At 23.3% G+C, this 14,916-nt stretch overlaps 2 protein-coding genes and 2 long non-coding RNA genes across 4 annotated transcripts; 3 read left to right on the top strand and 1 right to left on the bottom strand.

Annotated features, from left to right (window-relative positions):
• Positions 1–2,943: 2,943 nt before the first annotated feature.
• Positions 2,944–4,251, bottom strand: LOC132926770 (uncharacterized). The gene is made up of 4 exons (XM_060991167.1): positions 4,234–4,251; positions 3,555–3,941; positions 3,182–3,250; positions 2,944–3,093 (listed from the first exon to the last, which is right to left on the bottom strand). Exons 1-4 carry the CDS (start codon positions 4,249–4,251, stop codon positions 2,944–2,946), a joined length of 624 nt encoding a protein of 207 aa, XP_060847150.1.
• A 433-nt stretch (positions 4,252–4,684) lies between these two features.
• LOC132932073 (uncharacterized) lies at positions 4,685–5,904 on the top strand. The gene is made up of 3 exons (XR_009662809.1): positions 4,685–4,796; positions 4,889–5,035; positions 5,769–5,904. It is a non-coding gene; the product is annotated as an uncharacterized LOC132932073 (long non-coding RNA).
• A 1,364-nt stretch (positions 5,905–7,268) lies between these two features.
• LOC132926761 (uncharacterized) lies at positions 7,269–10,573 on the top strand. Its single transcript, XM_060991155.1, has 6 exons — positions 7,269–7,398; positions 8,446–8,468; positions 8,595–8,723; positions 9,551–9,928; positions 10,238–10,306; positions 10,403–10,573. The coding sequence occupies exons 1-6, from the start codon at positions 7,269–7,271 to the stop codon at positions 10,571–10,573; spliced, it is 900 nt and encodes a 299-aa protein (XP_060847138.1).
• A 1,542-nt stretch (positions 10,574–12,115) lies between these two features.
• LOC132932320 (uncharacterized) lies at positions 12,116–13,364 on the top strand. The gene is made up of 3 exons (XR_009662842.1): positions 12,116–12,231; positions 12,302–12,449; positions 13,239–13,364. It is a non-coding gene; the product is annotated as an uncharacterized LOC132932320 (long non-coding RNA).
• Positions 13,365–14,916: the final 1,552 nt, after the last annotated feature.

The following is a 14,916-nucleotide window of genomic DNA, read 5'->3' as shown; positions in this document are numbered from 1 at the left end:
ATAAGTGCATTTTTAGTTATAAACAATAATAATTAATAAGATATATTATATATATTCATAAAAATAAAGGATGTAACATCATTCAAGTAAGACGGTAATTCAGAGGATTTCATATTTAAATATTTTATGGTATACTCAAAGTATCTAACCAGAATATTTAAAGTTCAGTATAAAGAACTTCAACTAAATTACCTAAGTCACAATCAGACATATATTGTACTAAATATTATTTTTTCTTAGATAATATTAATCGCTTGTTAATGTATTTTATACATAAAACTTTATTAGTATATTATTATAGAATTATAAATTATAAATCTAATATAATTTATAATGAATAAGATATATTCTTCAATTTAGATTTCATTAGATATTGATGAAAAAAACTTACGAGATAATACAGTTACTTACTATCTTGATTTTCTTTTTTTTTCGTTTAGCCACAATCTTTGTTTATAAGCATTTAAATTTCAAATGTTTAAGAAATTCATTGTACTCTCGATTATCTGCGGAATAGGGTAGCAGAGCGTCCACGGATAAGCTAATTCCACAGATATTCCGAAAAATTAAAATTACGAAAACGTATCGACAATTACCAAAAAATATTAAAATGTATTAAAAAAGCGTATTGTATTTTACGTTGTTATCGTGTAATTGGTTATCACAACCCAATTAAACCGATAAGTATGTATAACGTAAAGATATATATATTTTTTATTTTAATATATATTTTAATTAATAATATTAAATATTAAAAATGAACCTATATTATTTAGAGTATAGTAAGAAATCATTATTATAAAATAATATAAAAATATTGTATAGTTGTAATTTACGATTACTCTGTAGTCTGTAAACTATAAGGAGTAAGATTTATTTACAGCCTTTCCCATTAGTACATTTGAAAATGTAAAAACCAGAATTGTGTTAAAAACGTTTAAATAGCTTAGTCTTATAATTTGGTAATTATTGTAATATATAAAAATGTACCAATATTAGAATAAGTATAAAAAATAGTGCACTCTACTTTTCGAAAATGGTTTTGGCGAGTTCCAACAATTCGTCTATTTTTATAATGATTTGTTTGATGGAGTTTGGCCGTTTAGGTTTCTTTGGAGTTGGTTGTGTTGATTTCGGGAACTTTGAGGCTGTCACATTATTTGATATGATTGTATGATGAGTTGATATCGAGTTGATTTGGTATGATTAAAGGAAGGCTAAATACATGTGGTTATTAAACTATGTTCTTGTAGTGAGGTGTATATTGGTTTGAAAAAACAGAATTTTTGTATTTGACGATAATAACGCCAGAATTTTTGTTTTAATCCTAAATTCAATTTTTATAGTTGATAATTTAAAACAGCTTAAATTTTTGATTTATTTGGATTACTCATAACTGTTAATTCACAAAATAAATATATATTTTCTGCCGTTTAAAATGGTGGCATTTCATTTACGCTAGAAATGTAAAATTTTGCAAGCTGACATCATGACAGGTATTGTTAACCAGAAAAAAAACATGCAAAAAATATCATAATTATTTTCCCGAATCTCTGAAATTTAAACAGTGTCTTTTCAAACTATATATTTATATTACTGTAACAAAACTTAACGGTAAAACACCCAAATAATACCTAAGATAATATAATATGAGTATAATATATTTCTTACTTTTGACTGTGGACGTGATTCAAAATTTAAACTACCTATATGGGGAGAATTTAGAATGGGCTGACTTCAAATTGATGCCGAATTAAATGCTAAAGTTCAGTATGGAAAAAAAATACAAAACTCTATATTTTCACCAGAGAAGAACACATTTAAATCAGAAAGATGTGACCACGCGTGTTATCGCTATGACAGCGACCGCTGTGATCCAATCATAATATATAATTGTGTATATTCAAATAATAAAATATTTATTTATTTTAGACGATTCCTCGTGTGCGCTTTTTTATTTGATGTTGAACTCTGTATTTTGTCATTGCGTATATAAATATATTATATATAAGATGATTATTCCCAAATATTAAAGCTAATTTAAAAGAATTTTACAATCTCAATCAGCAGGACATTGTATAAAAAATAAACATTTGTTGACAAATAAATATTAAAAATGTCTTTTTTAGCAGTTTTAATAATTACAGAAAATTCTAATAATCAAGATTTATTATGTATTGTGGATTTAACATATTATGCAAGTTTTTTTTAATACATTTCAATCGTGTTACATAAATACCAACACGATGTAAATATATGAAGAGTAATTTATGAAAATAACAACAATTTTATTAATTAATTAAAAAAAATGATAATATGTAAACATAAGCTGTTCATTTTTAACACATCCCGATGGATGTGTTAAATACACAACACATTTACTATCAAGTAGAGCAAAAAACTGATTTTATAATATTTCTAAACATATTTTGTTAATATTAGTTTAATATTCAGAAAATATAATTACTGAACTACAACTAATTAATTGTATATTTTTTATATATATTGATAACTTATTAGTTTCCACGTAAGTAAATTTATAGTTGATGTTGTATTTCGTATTCGTATCAATATTGAAAAAACATAAAATGGTATAAAAATTATTTAATTTAATTTTAACTATAAATTATACAAAACTAAATAAAGTAGCTATGAAAAGTAAAACATACCTTAGTGATCGTCATACTTTTTTGACAAACTTTGTCTTAATTTAATAAAACATGACATGAAGAAACTTGAAACATTTTGTCACTACACATATAAATGACTTTACTGGCCTTCAATATAAAAATAAACTACAGTCACAATAACAATCAAGCAGAGAAAATACCTGATTAGTATAATAATTGAAAACAAATTTTCTTAATATTGTTATAATAAACAGAGAATACAATTACTGTTAAATGACTAAAACTATACCTATTAAATATTTATATTTATTGGTTATTTATTCAATTTGAACAGAATTTGAATAAATAAGTAAGCGCATATTTTGTTTGATAAGATGAGTAGTTGTCTTAAATTAATCTGACATATTCCATACAACTTAAAATGATAGTGTTCGTGCAATCTTCGTAGCATAAAATACTTGATCTTAATATAAATAAAAATCATTATTCCGTTGGAGTCACGATATATGACGTATCAATTATAGCGAATATAGTAAATACATTAATCATACCTGCCGTTTTATTCTAGGATTTCTTTCTATCGTGGACCGTTGATGTAATACAAGACTCATCCGATTAATCTAAAAACCAAAAAAAAATATAATTTAAGATGGACGCTCAAATCAAATACAATAATAAGAAATCGAATGTAAAATCAATTGTTAACTATTATCACAAATTATTTACAAGATATACATATTAATGATTTAAGTAAATTTTCGGTAATAATGATACATGTATATTTTTATGTATGAAAATATATGTTTTTTTTTGATATGCATAAATACTATATGTATATAATTACATAAGTATAAGAGTATCAAATTTTAAATTTAATATTTTAGCATTTAAACTTTTATAATTTTAATAATATAATTTAAAAACCTCTTTTTCCGTCATATGTCCAATCTTGTAGAATACTATAACATTAAATTTTTTTATTGATAATTCCATTAAAAAAAACGAAGTAATATAATCATGATCAGGAAAAAATTTTCCTGGGAAAATTATATAACGGTACAATATGTTAATAATTTCAACAGCATTTGTCCCGATAAGGCCAACTATGCCTGACAAACCATATATTGAACTATTGATATCGTTTAAGCATTCTATAACTTCCAAATACAAATCTCTAAGTGTGCTTATTGTTGCATATCTTTCCAAGATTTGATCATTTATTTTGTTCACTAACCACTTAATGTACAATATTAGTAATATGTATTCACAAAATGCAACGCAGTGACATACATTTGAGAAAAACCATTCAACCTAAAAAAAAAAATATGTTTTTTATTTAGCATTTTGTTAAAGTATTTGTTTTAAAAATATCTTAGAAACATAAAGCAAAGTATTCTGATGTAATTGAAAAATTTGCGTGTAATTTACCTAAATATAAGAGTATGACTACCTATTATCATACAGAGAGATAATCCGTTTAATATGTGCTAAATGTTTGTTATATTTCAATTAACATGCATTTTTAATTTGTTTCTTACAAAAAATTATTGAAGTAAAAAACAAATATTGTTGATAATTTATGTATACGCTTTATACGTAATACTCTCATTATACTTGACATGATAATTAATCATACAACGGATATGGAATATAAATGACCTTTTTTTAAAATTCAAATTGTGCATATTTAATCCTTGTTCATTCTTATACATTTATTTAGGTTATCAATTATTTTACAGAAACATTGAAAAAAGATCAAAATTGATACAAAACAATTGCAAATATCTGTAATATTAGATCAATTGTAGAAATTCAATTTGGCAAAAAACAATATAATAAAAATTAAATGTTGATGTAGAATTATTGAGATATTACATGTTTTGTAATTTTTTCTCCTTTATTACTAAAAATTACTGGGTTGCTAACAATTTTATATATTTTCATACCTAATAATTGGTAAAATGTGAACATCTTAAATGATAATATTACAACGTATGATGGCTAAATAGACGTATAAGAGCCTTATCAGCTATAAACCAACTACCGATTCATGTGAAAATCACGCCACCAGGTGTTGCTATATTGACCAAAAGCCGACGGAGTATAAAAGGAAGTACTGTTGTTCTTTTCAGGCATAACACATTTTTTGTGCAAATTTAATCCTTAGTGAGTATATAATATAACTAATTTAATAATAATATATTTGTTTAAGCTAATTTAAACCATTTACATTTTACATATTTTGTCTATAATTTTAGTTTTCAATTCATTCAACGAAAACAAATCGAAATCCAAAAATGGGTGCTGAAAAAGTAACAATGAACATCGTTGTCGTCGGACAAGTCCAATCTGCCAAGGCCATCAAATCGGTCGCCAAAGCCACACCAGCCACCAGCCAATTGATGGTGAGTTATTGAGTTTATATTATATTCTTTAAGATATTTTCATTAGAATATTGATTTATATTTAGTTGTTTTCCTTTTTCAATTCGCCTTGTTACTTTGTTTTTTAAAATATTAATTTTAGCTATATATATTCGTATTAAAAATGCACATTAACCGATACATCAATTCAACTATAAATAAGATTGATAAATCAATTAATTATTGTCTCGTATACTTTGAGCGAATGTAGTAATAACTCAATATAACGGGCAACTCAAATATAAGTATACAACGTATTGTTTTTATTACACAATTTTAACAATATATTAAAATTGAATAAAAATAGGTATATTATTTTTTTTTATTTAATAGTTTATTTTTACGTTACTTGTCAAATTATGCATTTGTTAAAGATAACCCATATATACAAGCATTTGTAAATATAAATAACTAAATAATTTATATAATCAAATTTATATATTCAAATAGTTTCAAGGACACATTTTGTAAACGTATATAAGTTTTAATAAGTAATAATATTTTTATTATACAGTAAGAAAATAATTTTCTTGAATTTTCTCGATTATCAATATGATCTAATATTGTGTTGAGTTGTTATTAAAAAATGGCTTATTCATTTTTTTTAACTGCTTATGATAATGAATAACCTATGAAGATTTTAACTAATATTGAATCTACTTCTTTGATTTTAGCAAGATTATTTATTACATTTATAATATTTTGTTTGTTCTAGAACTGTTAAATCATGACGTCAACATCAACCTCAAATCCAAAAATGCCATAGCCCAAACTGTACATATTTTTATAATTTAATGATAATTATAATAATATGTGTTGACATTGCAAAATAAATCAGTCTTTTCCGTCAATTAACTGGTTTTTTATTTATTTCTGCTATTTTACGTTTATAAAACAATTTATAAGGCAATTGTTCAAGAACGAATACTATTTAGTAAAAATGTTTGATTATGATTCGCGATTATAGTTTAAAACATTTGTAATACACTTTCAATATCTTAATAGATATTTAACACTTTTAACAAATAACATATATTTAATTTATGAAAATTAATTTTAAAATTGTCAAAAATATTACTAATAATATTATATATGCTTTAAATGACTAATTATCATATCAAGTATAATAAATTGAAGCAGTGTGTATTAAGCATACAAAATTGTATAATTCGCTTTTTATGAAATTTTGACTTTAAAGTTGAAAAATGCAGATTCAGAAATGTTGGAATTAACGTCAATAATAATGCTCGGCTGTTACGAATTGTCATTGATTGGAAAATTTATTCTAATACATGTTGACTATTTTTCGATAAAAAACTATCAACGGTACTAACTAAACTCGAAACAATACACAAAAAGTTGATACAAATGGATGTGGCCAGGCAGATAAAAATAAAAATAAATTGGTTTATTGTAATCGGACTTAAATTATATTTCTTAATAAGTAATATACGTTTCATAAATTACAATTATAATAACCCAAAAACACTATACACTTTAAAACAATCGATAACTATTTTTATGTAAAAATATTTTATTACAATTTTTTTTTAGATGATTAAGAGTATGTTATTATTAGTTGTTTCTATCACCCTATGTGTGTTAACTATTTATTGTAGTCTCTTAAAAACTATTGTACACGCAATTCAATTAATATAAATTTATAGTTAAAAGCTTTTAAATTTTAAACTTTATAGTTAATATTAAAAATCCGTGTAGACCTAAATTAAATTTTATCATTTATATTGTGGTCACGAAATCCGTCCGTGTTATTTCGTTTTTACAAAAGATGTAGATTAAGTAGATTTTGACGATTTTGTACTTTTAGCATAAATATTGAAGTGTGGTAACTATAATCAAACTTTAAGCTAAAAATATTCAACCTGCGATACATGCTTTACGACGTATAATATGTTTAATCGTATTGAGAACATATTCACTTTTAAAAATGCATGTTAATTGAAATATAACAAACATTTAGCACATATTAAACGGATTATTTCCATGTATGATAATAGGTAGTCATCCTCTTATATTTAGGTAAATTACACTCAAATGTTTCATTAAAATCAGAATACTTTGTTATTTATTTGTAATATGTGCTTAAAAAAATACTTTGACGTTATTCCATATAAAATACACGTATTTTTAGGTCCAGTGGTTGATCTTAAATTTATGTCAGTGATTTGCATTTTGTGAATACATACTAATAATAATGTACATTAAATGGTTGGTGAACGCCTATTTTATGCCTGAAAGGAACAGCAGTACTTCCTTTTATACTCCGTCGGCTTTTGGTGAACATAGAGCAACGTCTGGTAGCGTGATTTTAACATGTATCGGAAGTTAGTTTATAGCTGATAAGCCTCATTAAATGTATTTGTATGCGTGTACTTAGCCACCATACGTTGTAATATTATGATTTAAAATGTTCACATTTTACCAATTATTAGGTATGAAAATATATAAATCTGTTATCCACCCAGTAATTTTTAGTAAAAAGGGAGAAAAAATTACAAAACATGGAATATTTACGAATATGGTTAATTATAGATCTCAATAATTCTACATCAACATTTAATACTTATTTTATTGTTTTTGCCAAATTGAATTTCTACAATTGATCTAATATTACAGATATTTGCAATTGTTTTGTTTCAATTTTGATCGTTTTTAAATGTTCCTGTAAAATAATCGATAACCTAAATAAATGTATAAGAATAAACAAAGATTAAATATGCACAATTTGAATTGAATACATCCATTAGCATAGCCCATAGTATGCTTACTTTTCAATAACGCAGTACCAACTTGAACAATTATTTTAAAATGGTTATCTATTTTATTAGTTATTAATTATTTTTAATTTAAAACTGAATAAAAATAATAAAATCCAATTAATAATTTTTTCAAATCAATTCTAGTTAAATTATGAAAATGTATTTCAAAAAGGGTCACTTATATTCCATATGCAATGTATAATTAATTATCATGTCAAGTATAATAGGAGTATTACGTATAAATAATATAAATAAATTATCAACAATATTTATTTTTTACTTCAATAATTTTTTGTAAGAAACAAATTCAATTAAAATAATGATAATAAATCAATCGGTTTGCGAATACATTAAAATAATTGTATAAATTCATTTGTATTTAGTGACGCCGACACATACTCTTAAAACACTAATCATTGCCAATTAATGTTGTACTTAATTTGTAAAAAATACTAAAATTGACAATTATGACTGTGAGATCAGTATTTAATAGTTTTAACAGGTGTTTTTTGATTTGCGGAATTGGCAGTATTCATTTCAACCAGGGAAAATTTATGACAACGGTGATGTTTTATGTCTTTCGATATTTCATAATTAGTATTTGCGTTGTAGGAATATACGACGCTAATAAATGGGTAATTAATACATTATTACAATTTGATGATTTTAGAAGTATAATCAATATAATAAAAGACCAATATCGAATCACTTGCAAATCGCAAAATTGTATAATGTGCATATTATATACTTTTATTTTATAGATGTCTAATGAGGATTCAGAAATGACGGAATTAACGTCGTTTATATTAATTATTTGTTATGAATTGTCATTGATTGGAAAATTTATTTCTAATATATGTCGACTATTTTTCGATAAAAAACTATCAACGGTACTAACTAAACTCGAAACAATTCACGAAAAGTTGATACAAATGGATGTGGCCAGGCCGATAAAAATAAAAATTAATTGGTTAATTGTAATTGAACTTAATTTATATTTCTTAATATATAATATACGTTTGATAAATTACAATTATAATAACCCAAAAACACTATATACTTTAAGACAATCGGTAACTATTTTTATGTAAAAATGTTTTATTACAATTTTTTTTTAGATGATTAAGAGTATGTTATTATTAGTTGTTTCTATCACGCTTTGTGTGTTAACTATGTTTTTTAGTCTCTTAAAAACTATTGTAAAAGCAATTCAAATAATATAAATTTATAGTTTATAGCTTCTAAATTTTAAACTTTATAGTTTATATTATGAAATCCGTGTAGACCTAAATTAAATTTTATCATTTATATTGTGGTCACGAAATCCGTCCGTGTTATTTCGTTTTTACAAAAGATGTAGATTAAGTAGATTTTGACGATTTTGTGCTTTTAGCATAAATATTGGAGTGTGGTAACTATTATCAAACTTTAAGCTAAGAATATGCAACCTGTGATACATGCTTTACGACGTATAATATGTTTAATCGTATTGAGAACATATTCACTTTTAAAAATGCATGTCAATTGAAATATAACAAACATTTAGCACATATTAAACGGATTATCTCCCTGTATGATAATAGGTAGACATACTCTTATATTTAAGTAAATTACACCCAATGTTTTCAATTAAATCAGAATACTTTGTTATTTATTTGTAATATGTGTTTAAAAAAATACTTCGACGTTATGCCATAAAAAATACATGTATTTTTAGGTCCAGTGGTTGATCTTAAATTTATGTCAGTGTGTTGCATTTTGTGAATACATACTACTAATATTGTACATTAAGTGGTTAGTGAACAAAATAAATGATCAAATCTTGAAAAGATATTCAACAATAAGCACATTCAGAGATATGTATTTGGAAGTTATAGAATGCTTAAACGATATCAATAGTTCAATATATGGTTTGTCAGGCATAGTTGGCCTTATCGGGGTAAATGTTGTTCAAATTATTACCATATTGTACCGTTATATTATTTTTCCTAGGAATAATATTAACAACTATACCTTTTATGCTTTTATAATATTATCATCGAAAATATTCAATGTTATACTATTCTACAAGATTGGAGATATCACGGAGAAAGAGGTTTAAAAATATTATTAAAACTATTAAAGTTTAAATGTTATTATATTAAAATTCAACTAACATTTGTACTTATGTAATTGTAAATAGTATTTATGCATACAATTAATATTTTTATACATAAAATAACATAGTGTATGTAACCCAAATTTTACTTAAATAACAGATTTATATCTTATAAAACAATTTTTGATAATAATTAAATAATAACAGTTTTTAATTATTTACTTTACAGTAGATTCGATTTTAAAGATTCCATAATTTGATTGATTTGTCGTTTTATCTTAATTTAAATTATTTTTTGGTTTTTAGATTAATCGAATGAGTCTTGTGTTACATCAACGGTCCATAATAGAAAGAAACCCTGCAATAAAACGGCAGGTATGATTAATATAATATATATTTGTCACATTAGATGATGTCTAAATACATGATTAAAACGGAATAATAATTCATACTTTTAATTTTTTTACTAAGATCAAATGTTTTATACTTCGAAGATTGCACGAACGCTATCGGTTTGAATTGTATGGAATATATCAGATTAATTTAAGACAACTACTTATTTTATCAAACAATATTTGTGTTTATTTATTTATTCAAATTCTGTTCAAATTGAATAAGCTATCAATAAATATAAATAAATAATTAGTATAGTTTAAGTCATTGGACAGACATTGTATTTTGTAAATATTTGTATGCATTTTTGATTTTTTGGTTGGTTTTTGAGGATTTAAAATGACACATAATAATAAAATATGTATACATAAATTTTGCTGTTAATTTTTAAACATCAACGAATAAAAAATGTTGTTCAATGTTACCTAAATTGGGGCGGTTTAGCAGCACAATTAATTTGATGCTGTTATTGTCTTATTGGTTGATAAAAAGTATTAAGGTAATTGATAATGTATTACTTCATAATAATGTGTAAAAAATTTATTTATTTAAATGTTTGTTAAGCATATTAAATTATATTGCAATTATCTTGGCTCATAAATTTTTTTGTGTACCTAGAAAAAAATTGTACCTAGATTATTTACATACAACTAAATTTGAAAACTAGCCGTTTGGTATTAAATAAATAAATTAAAAATGTATTTTTAAAAATTGTTAAATTGATCTTATATGAAAAACTTATTGTGAGATCTTGTATTTATTTTTGAAGCTAATCAAGTGAATAGTTATACTATAAATCGGTATTTAAATTGAATTAAAGCCATTTATAAATAGTCTACATTTTTTGTAAACTATTCCGCTTATGAAAAATTACAATTTAAGATTTGTTAAAAATTTCAAGTCTCTACAGTTTTTCGTATCGGAACAATTTTTTAGGTAAAAAATTTCATTGACAAATTATTAAATGTTAACATTTTATTTTTTTCTTAATATTATTCGATTCTTCACGATTATTGAAAAAAGTACAATATTTTTTTTACTTTTTACCCCACTTTTCTCGAAATGTATTAAATAAATCAATTATTGTTTATCAGAAACTTTCTCCAAATTTTAAATTCGAATCATTTTAACTAACATTTAAACCCAAAAAACGACGACTCACTCTATAAAAAATATAAGTTATAGTTAAATCAATATTAGGAGAGCGATAACTCCTTATAATCTATAATTGTGCTAATAACAGTACAAATATTTGAAAATTATACCATTTTGAGTACATTAAATTTAAGTAAATAAAACTGTGCGATAATATTTTATAAGAGTACTGATATAAAGTCATTATATGGGCTAACATTTTCTAAATTAATACTCATATGATACCGAAGAAATCCAATGTTTTTCTATTAATAATTTATAATAAAGTATTAAATTATTAATTCATATTATAAAATGTATATTTTTTTATATTCCAGTATTATTTAACTATTTCGTTTGTTTAAACTTAAATTAATACTTGAAAAAATAAAACTAATTAATAACTCAATAAAAATTTGACTTTTAAAATAGGTAACCAAAATGTCCATAGACGTTAATACTTTTTGAGTGTGTTTCTCATTAAAAAAAAAATATCTTGTATATGATTTATATTTAATACTTTTTACGAAATTATTATTATAATTTTTGGTACACCACTGTCGTTCTCGATGCACTATTATCAATATTCGATATGGTGTGATAAAATATCGTTTTACAACAAAATATAATCGCTGTATAACAAAATAAAAATAATACTATCGACATCACGCCATGCTACGCCCCACTTTTATCTGTCGACTGACACTGTATATAAAGGCAACCGAGATCTCGATTCCGGCATAACACATCTTTTTGTGCGAATTTATTCTTTGGTGAGTACAAAACGAAAGTAATAGTTTTATTTTGATATCAAATTAATAACAATATTATTTCCACTTGCAGTTTTCACTTTAATCCTCAAAAACCAACCAACAAATCAAAAATGGGCGCTGAAAAAGTAACCATGAACATCGTTGTCGTCGGACAAGTCCAATCTGCCAAGGCCATCAAATCGATCGCCAAAGCCACCCCAGCCACCAGCCAATTGATGGTGAGTACAAATAATTAACTATACAATATGTAAATAATGTTATAGTAAATAAGCCGATTTGTTTTTAAATTAAAATTGATATTTTTCATAATTTCAATATACTAAATATATTAATAACTTTGAAAACGGGTAAAACTTATTTTTTAAATCTGATGAGTTTAATAAAGATTATTTCATGATTATAAGCATTAGTTTTAAATACACTATATTATATAAAAAAAAGTACAACTTTAGATCATTAATAAAATTTAATTTTTTTGTTTTATTGAATGTCTTTTTTTTATCGACCATTTTACTTTTAATAAGGTAAACTCTATTAATTATATTAGTGATTCCAATTTCATGTATTTTGGTATTTTATTTTGTAGTAGATAGATGTTCATAATAAAAATTAATTTATTTGGAAAGGTAAAATTAAATATAAAAGTTGACATTGAATATTTTTGTTTAGTATTTAATTAATAGATGCATATTTTTTGTTTGGAATAATATGGCATATTATAAAAACAAATTTAATACGATTTTTGATTATATAATTTTAGTTCATAAGTTTATATAAATACAGTTTTTCCCAATTTATTATGATTTAACTTAAAAAAATATATAATTATATATAGTTAATGTTTAAATTGCTTGAATATTAATTCATAAATAGCAATATTATAATATTAAACTCGCATATTATTTTATGTATTTTTATACAAAAATATGGCATAATTTATGATAAATGATTTTTAGTATGGAAATGTATATTTTAATTGATATTTGTCTTTGTATTTTTTGTTTCAGAACTGTTAATTCATGTAATCAATTAATCACACACTCAAAAATGCCATAGCCTAAACAATACAATAATATGTAATTCATATCATTATTGACACCATAAAATAAATCAGTCCTTTCCGATATACATAACTGTTTGTACTTATTTTTAATCTTTACCTTTTCCGATGTTTTGAATATTGTTATGTACTTTTTAACCACAAAGAAGTATTATATAACCCATTTAACTACTTATTATGGGTTTTGTATCACGTTATTATGTCTATTATAATCATGAATATTTGGAAAACAAATATCAGTTATATATTATACTTGTATATAATTATATCAGACGATTGATATTTTAATGTTTTATTGTAGTATGATTATTATAACAATAAACATTCATTGCGAAATGGTTTTATAGTAATTAATATAATTATTTTAGATTTTAATCAAGGTATCTAACCAGAATATTAACGGTTCAGTATAAAATACTTCAACTAAAATACTTAAGTCACAATCAGACATTTGCACTAAATAGTATTAGTTCTTGAACAATATTGATCACTTGTTAAAGTATTTTATATATAAAACTACCTATATTGGTATAATATTTTAGGATCATAATGAATGAGCTATATTCTTTGATTTAGATTTCATTAGATAATATTTTTAAAAAACCTACGATATATACCAACTATTTTAATTTTTGTTGTTTGTTTTAAGAAAGAATTTATGTTAAAATAATTATTTCATTGTTTTTTTTTATTAAGATTGATATTTTGGACATAGGATATATTTTTAAATTAAATTGGTGATATTTTTTTTTTTTAATAGATTATATTGACATTATGTCTATGTCAGTTTTGAACAAATTCAAATGTTTATTTAACGAAATTTGCAAAACGATTAAATGAACAATATTATAGTATTTTAACATATTTTTCTTTAAAAATACAATTTTTTTAGATAATTTTTTACAAAAAAATATTATAATATTGAAATTAGTACATAATATTAAAAAAAATCATATCATTAAAAATTTGTATTATAAGAATAATATAAATACTTACCTTTTTCCTTTTTGCATTATATATCATTACATTTTATATTAAATTAAAACTTAATGTAATAATATAAATTTATAATATTTATTTATGTAAATAAGTACTCTTATTATTACGAATTCGATTGTAATTATTAGAAATATAGAAAATAACATGCATATTTTTATTTTAGCATTAGAATCTACATATTATTCAATGTTTATAATTGTCTTAGTAAATCTAATATCATAAATAAAAAATATTTACTTATTTTCCTCCAATATCCATCTTTTCCTACAATAAACAAAATAATAAGAGAATGAATATAATAAAATAGTACGTACGACGATAAACATAGATCAATAAATAAATAAAAGAATAATAAAATAATAAAAAATAATAATTGGTTTGTAAAAAAAATGTGGAAGGAAATGGAAACCAACCTTTTTTTTTGGTTGAAAATGGACAGATGGACAGTAGAGGAAAACGGTATTTCGTTTTTGGAGGAAAATGGCTACGGCTAATTTTAGTACTGTATTACTAGTTTATATATTTTTTAAATATTTTAGATTCTAAACGAAGTGATGAATGTATTGATTTTACAATGATGTATGTTTTTATTTTTATAAATTTTTTTTTTATTTTGTGTCTCTGTA

Source organism: Rhopalosiphum padi, chromosome 1 (genome assembly GCF_020882245.1).
Source record: "Rhopalosiphum padi isolate XX-2018 chromosome 1, ASM2088224v1, whole genome shotgun sequence".
Taxonomy (NCBI): Eukaryota; Metazoa; Arthropoda; class Insecta; order Hemiptera; family Aphididae; genus Rhopalosiphum; species Rhopalosiphum padi.
The sequence above is the reverse complement of the archived record's forward strand: the minus strand, read 5'-3'. Positions and strand labels throughout refer to the sequence as shown.

Bases quoted from the DNA above. Each gene is read 5' to 3' on its own strand.
- LOC132926770 (XM_060991167.1), bottom strand. The intron at 3,251-3,554 runs GTTTTTAAATTA...TTTGGTTTTTAG, and splicing joins GACATATGACGGAAAAAGAG to ATTAATCGGATGAGTCTTGT. The intron at 3,094-3,181 runs GTATGATTAATG...ATTTATATTAAG, and splicing joins ATCCTAGAATAAAACGGCAG to ATCAAGTATTTTATGCTACG.
- LOC132926761 (XM_060991155.1), top strand. From the start codon at position 7,269: ATGTACATTAAATGGTTGGTGAACGCCTATTTTATGCCTGAAAGGAAC. The intron at 7,399-8,445 runs GTTAGTTTATAG...TTTGCGTTGTAG, and splicing joins GATTTTAACATGTATCGGAA to GAATATACGACGCTAATAAA. The intron at 8,724-9,550 runs GTACTAACTAAA...ATGTATTTTTAG, and splicing joins TCGATAAAAAACTATCAACG to GTCCAGTGGTTGATCTTAAA.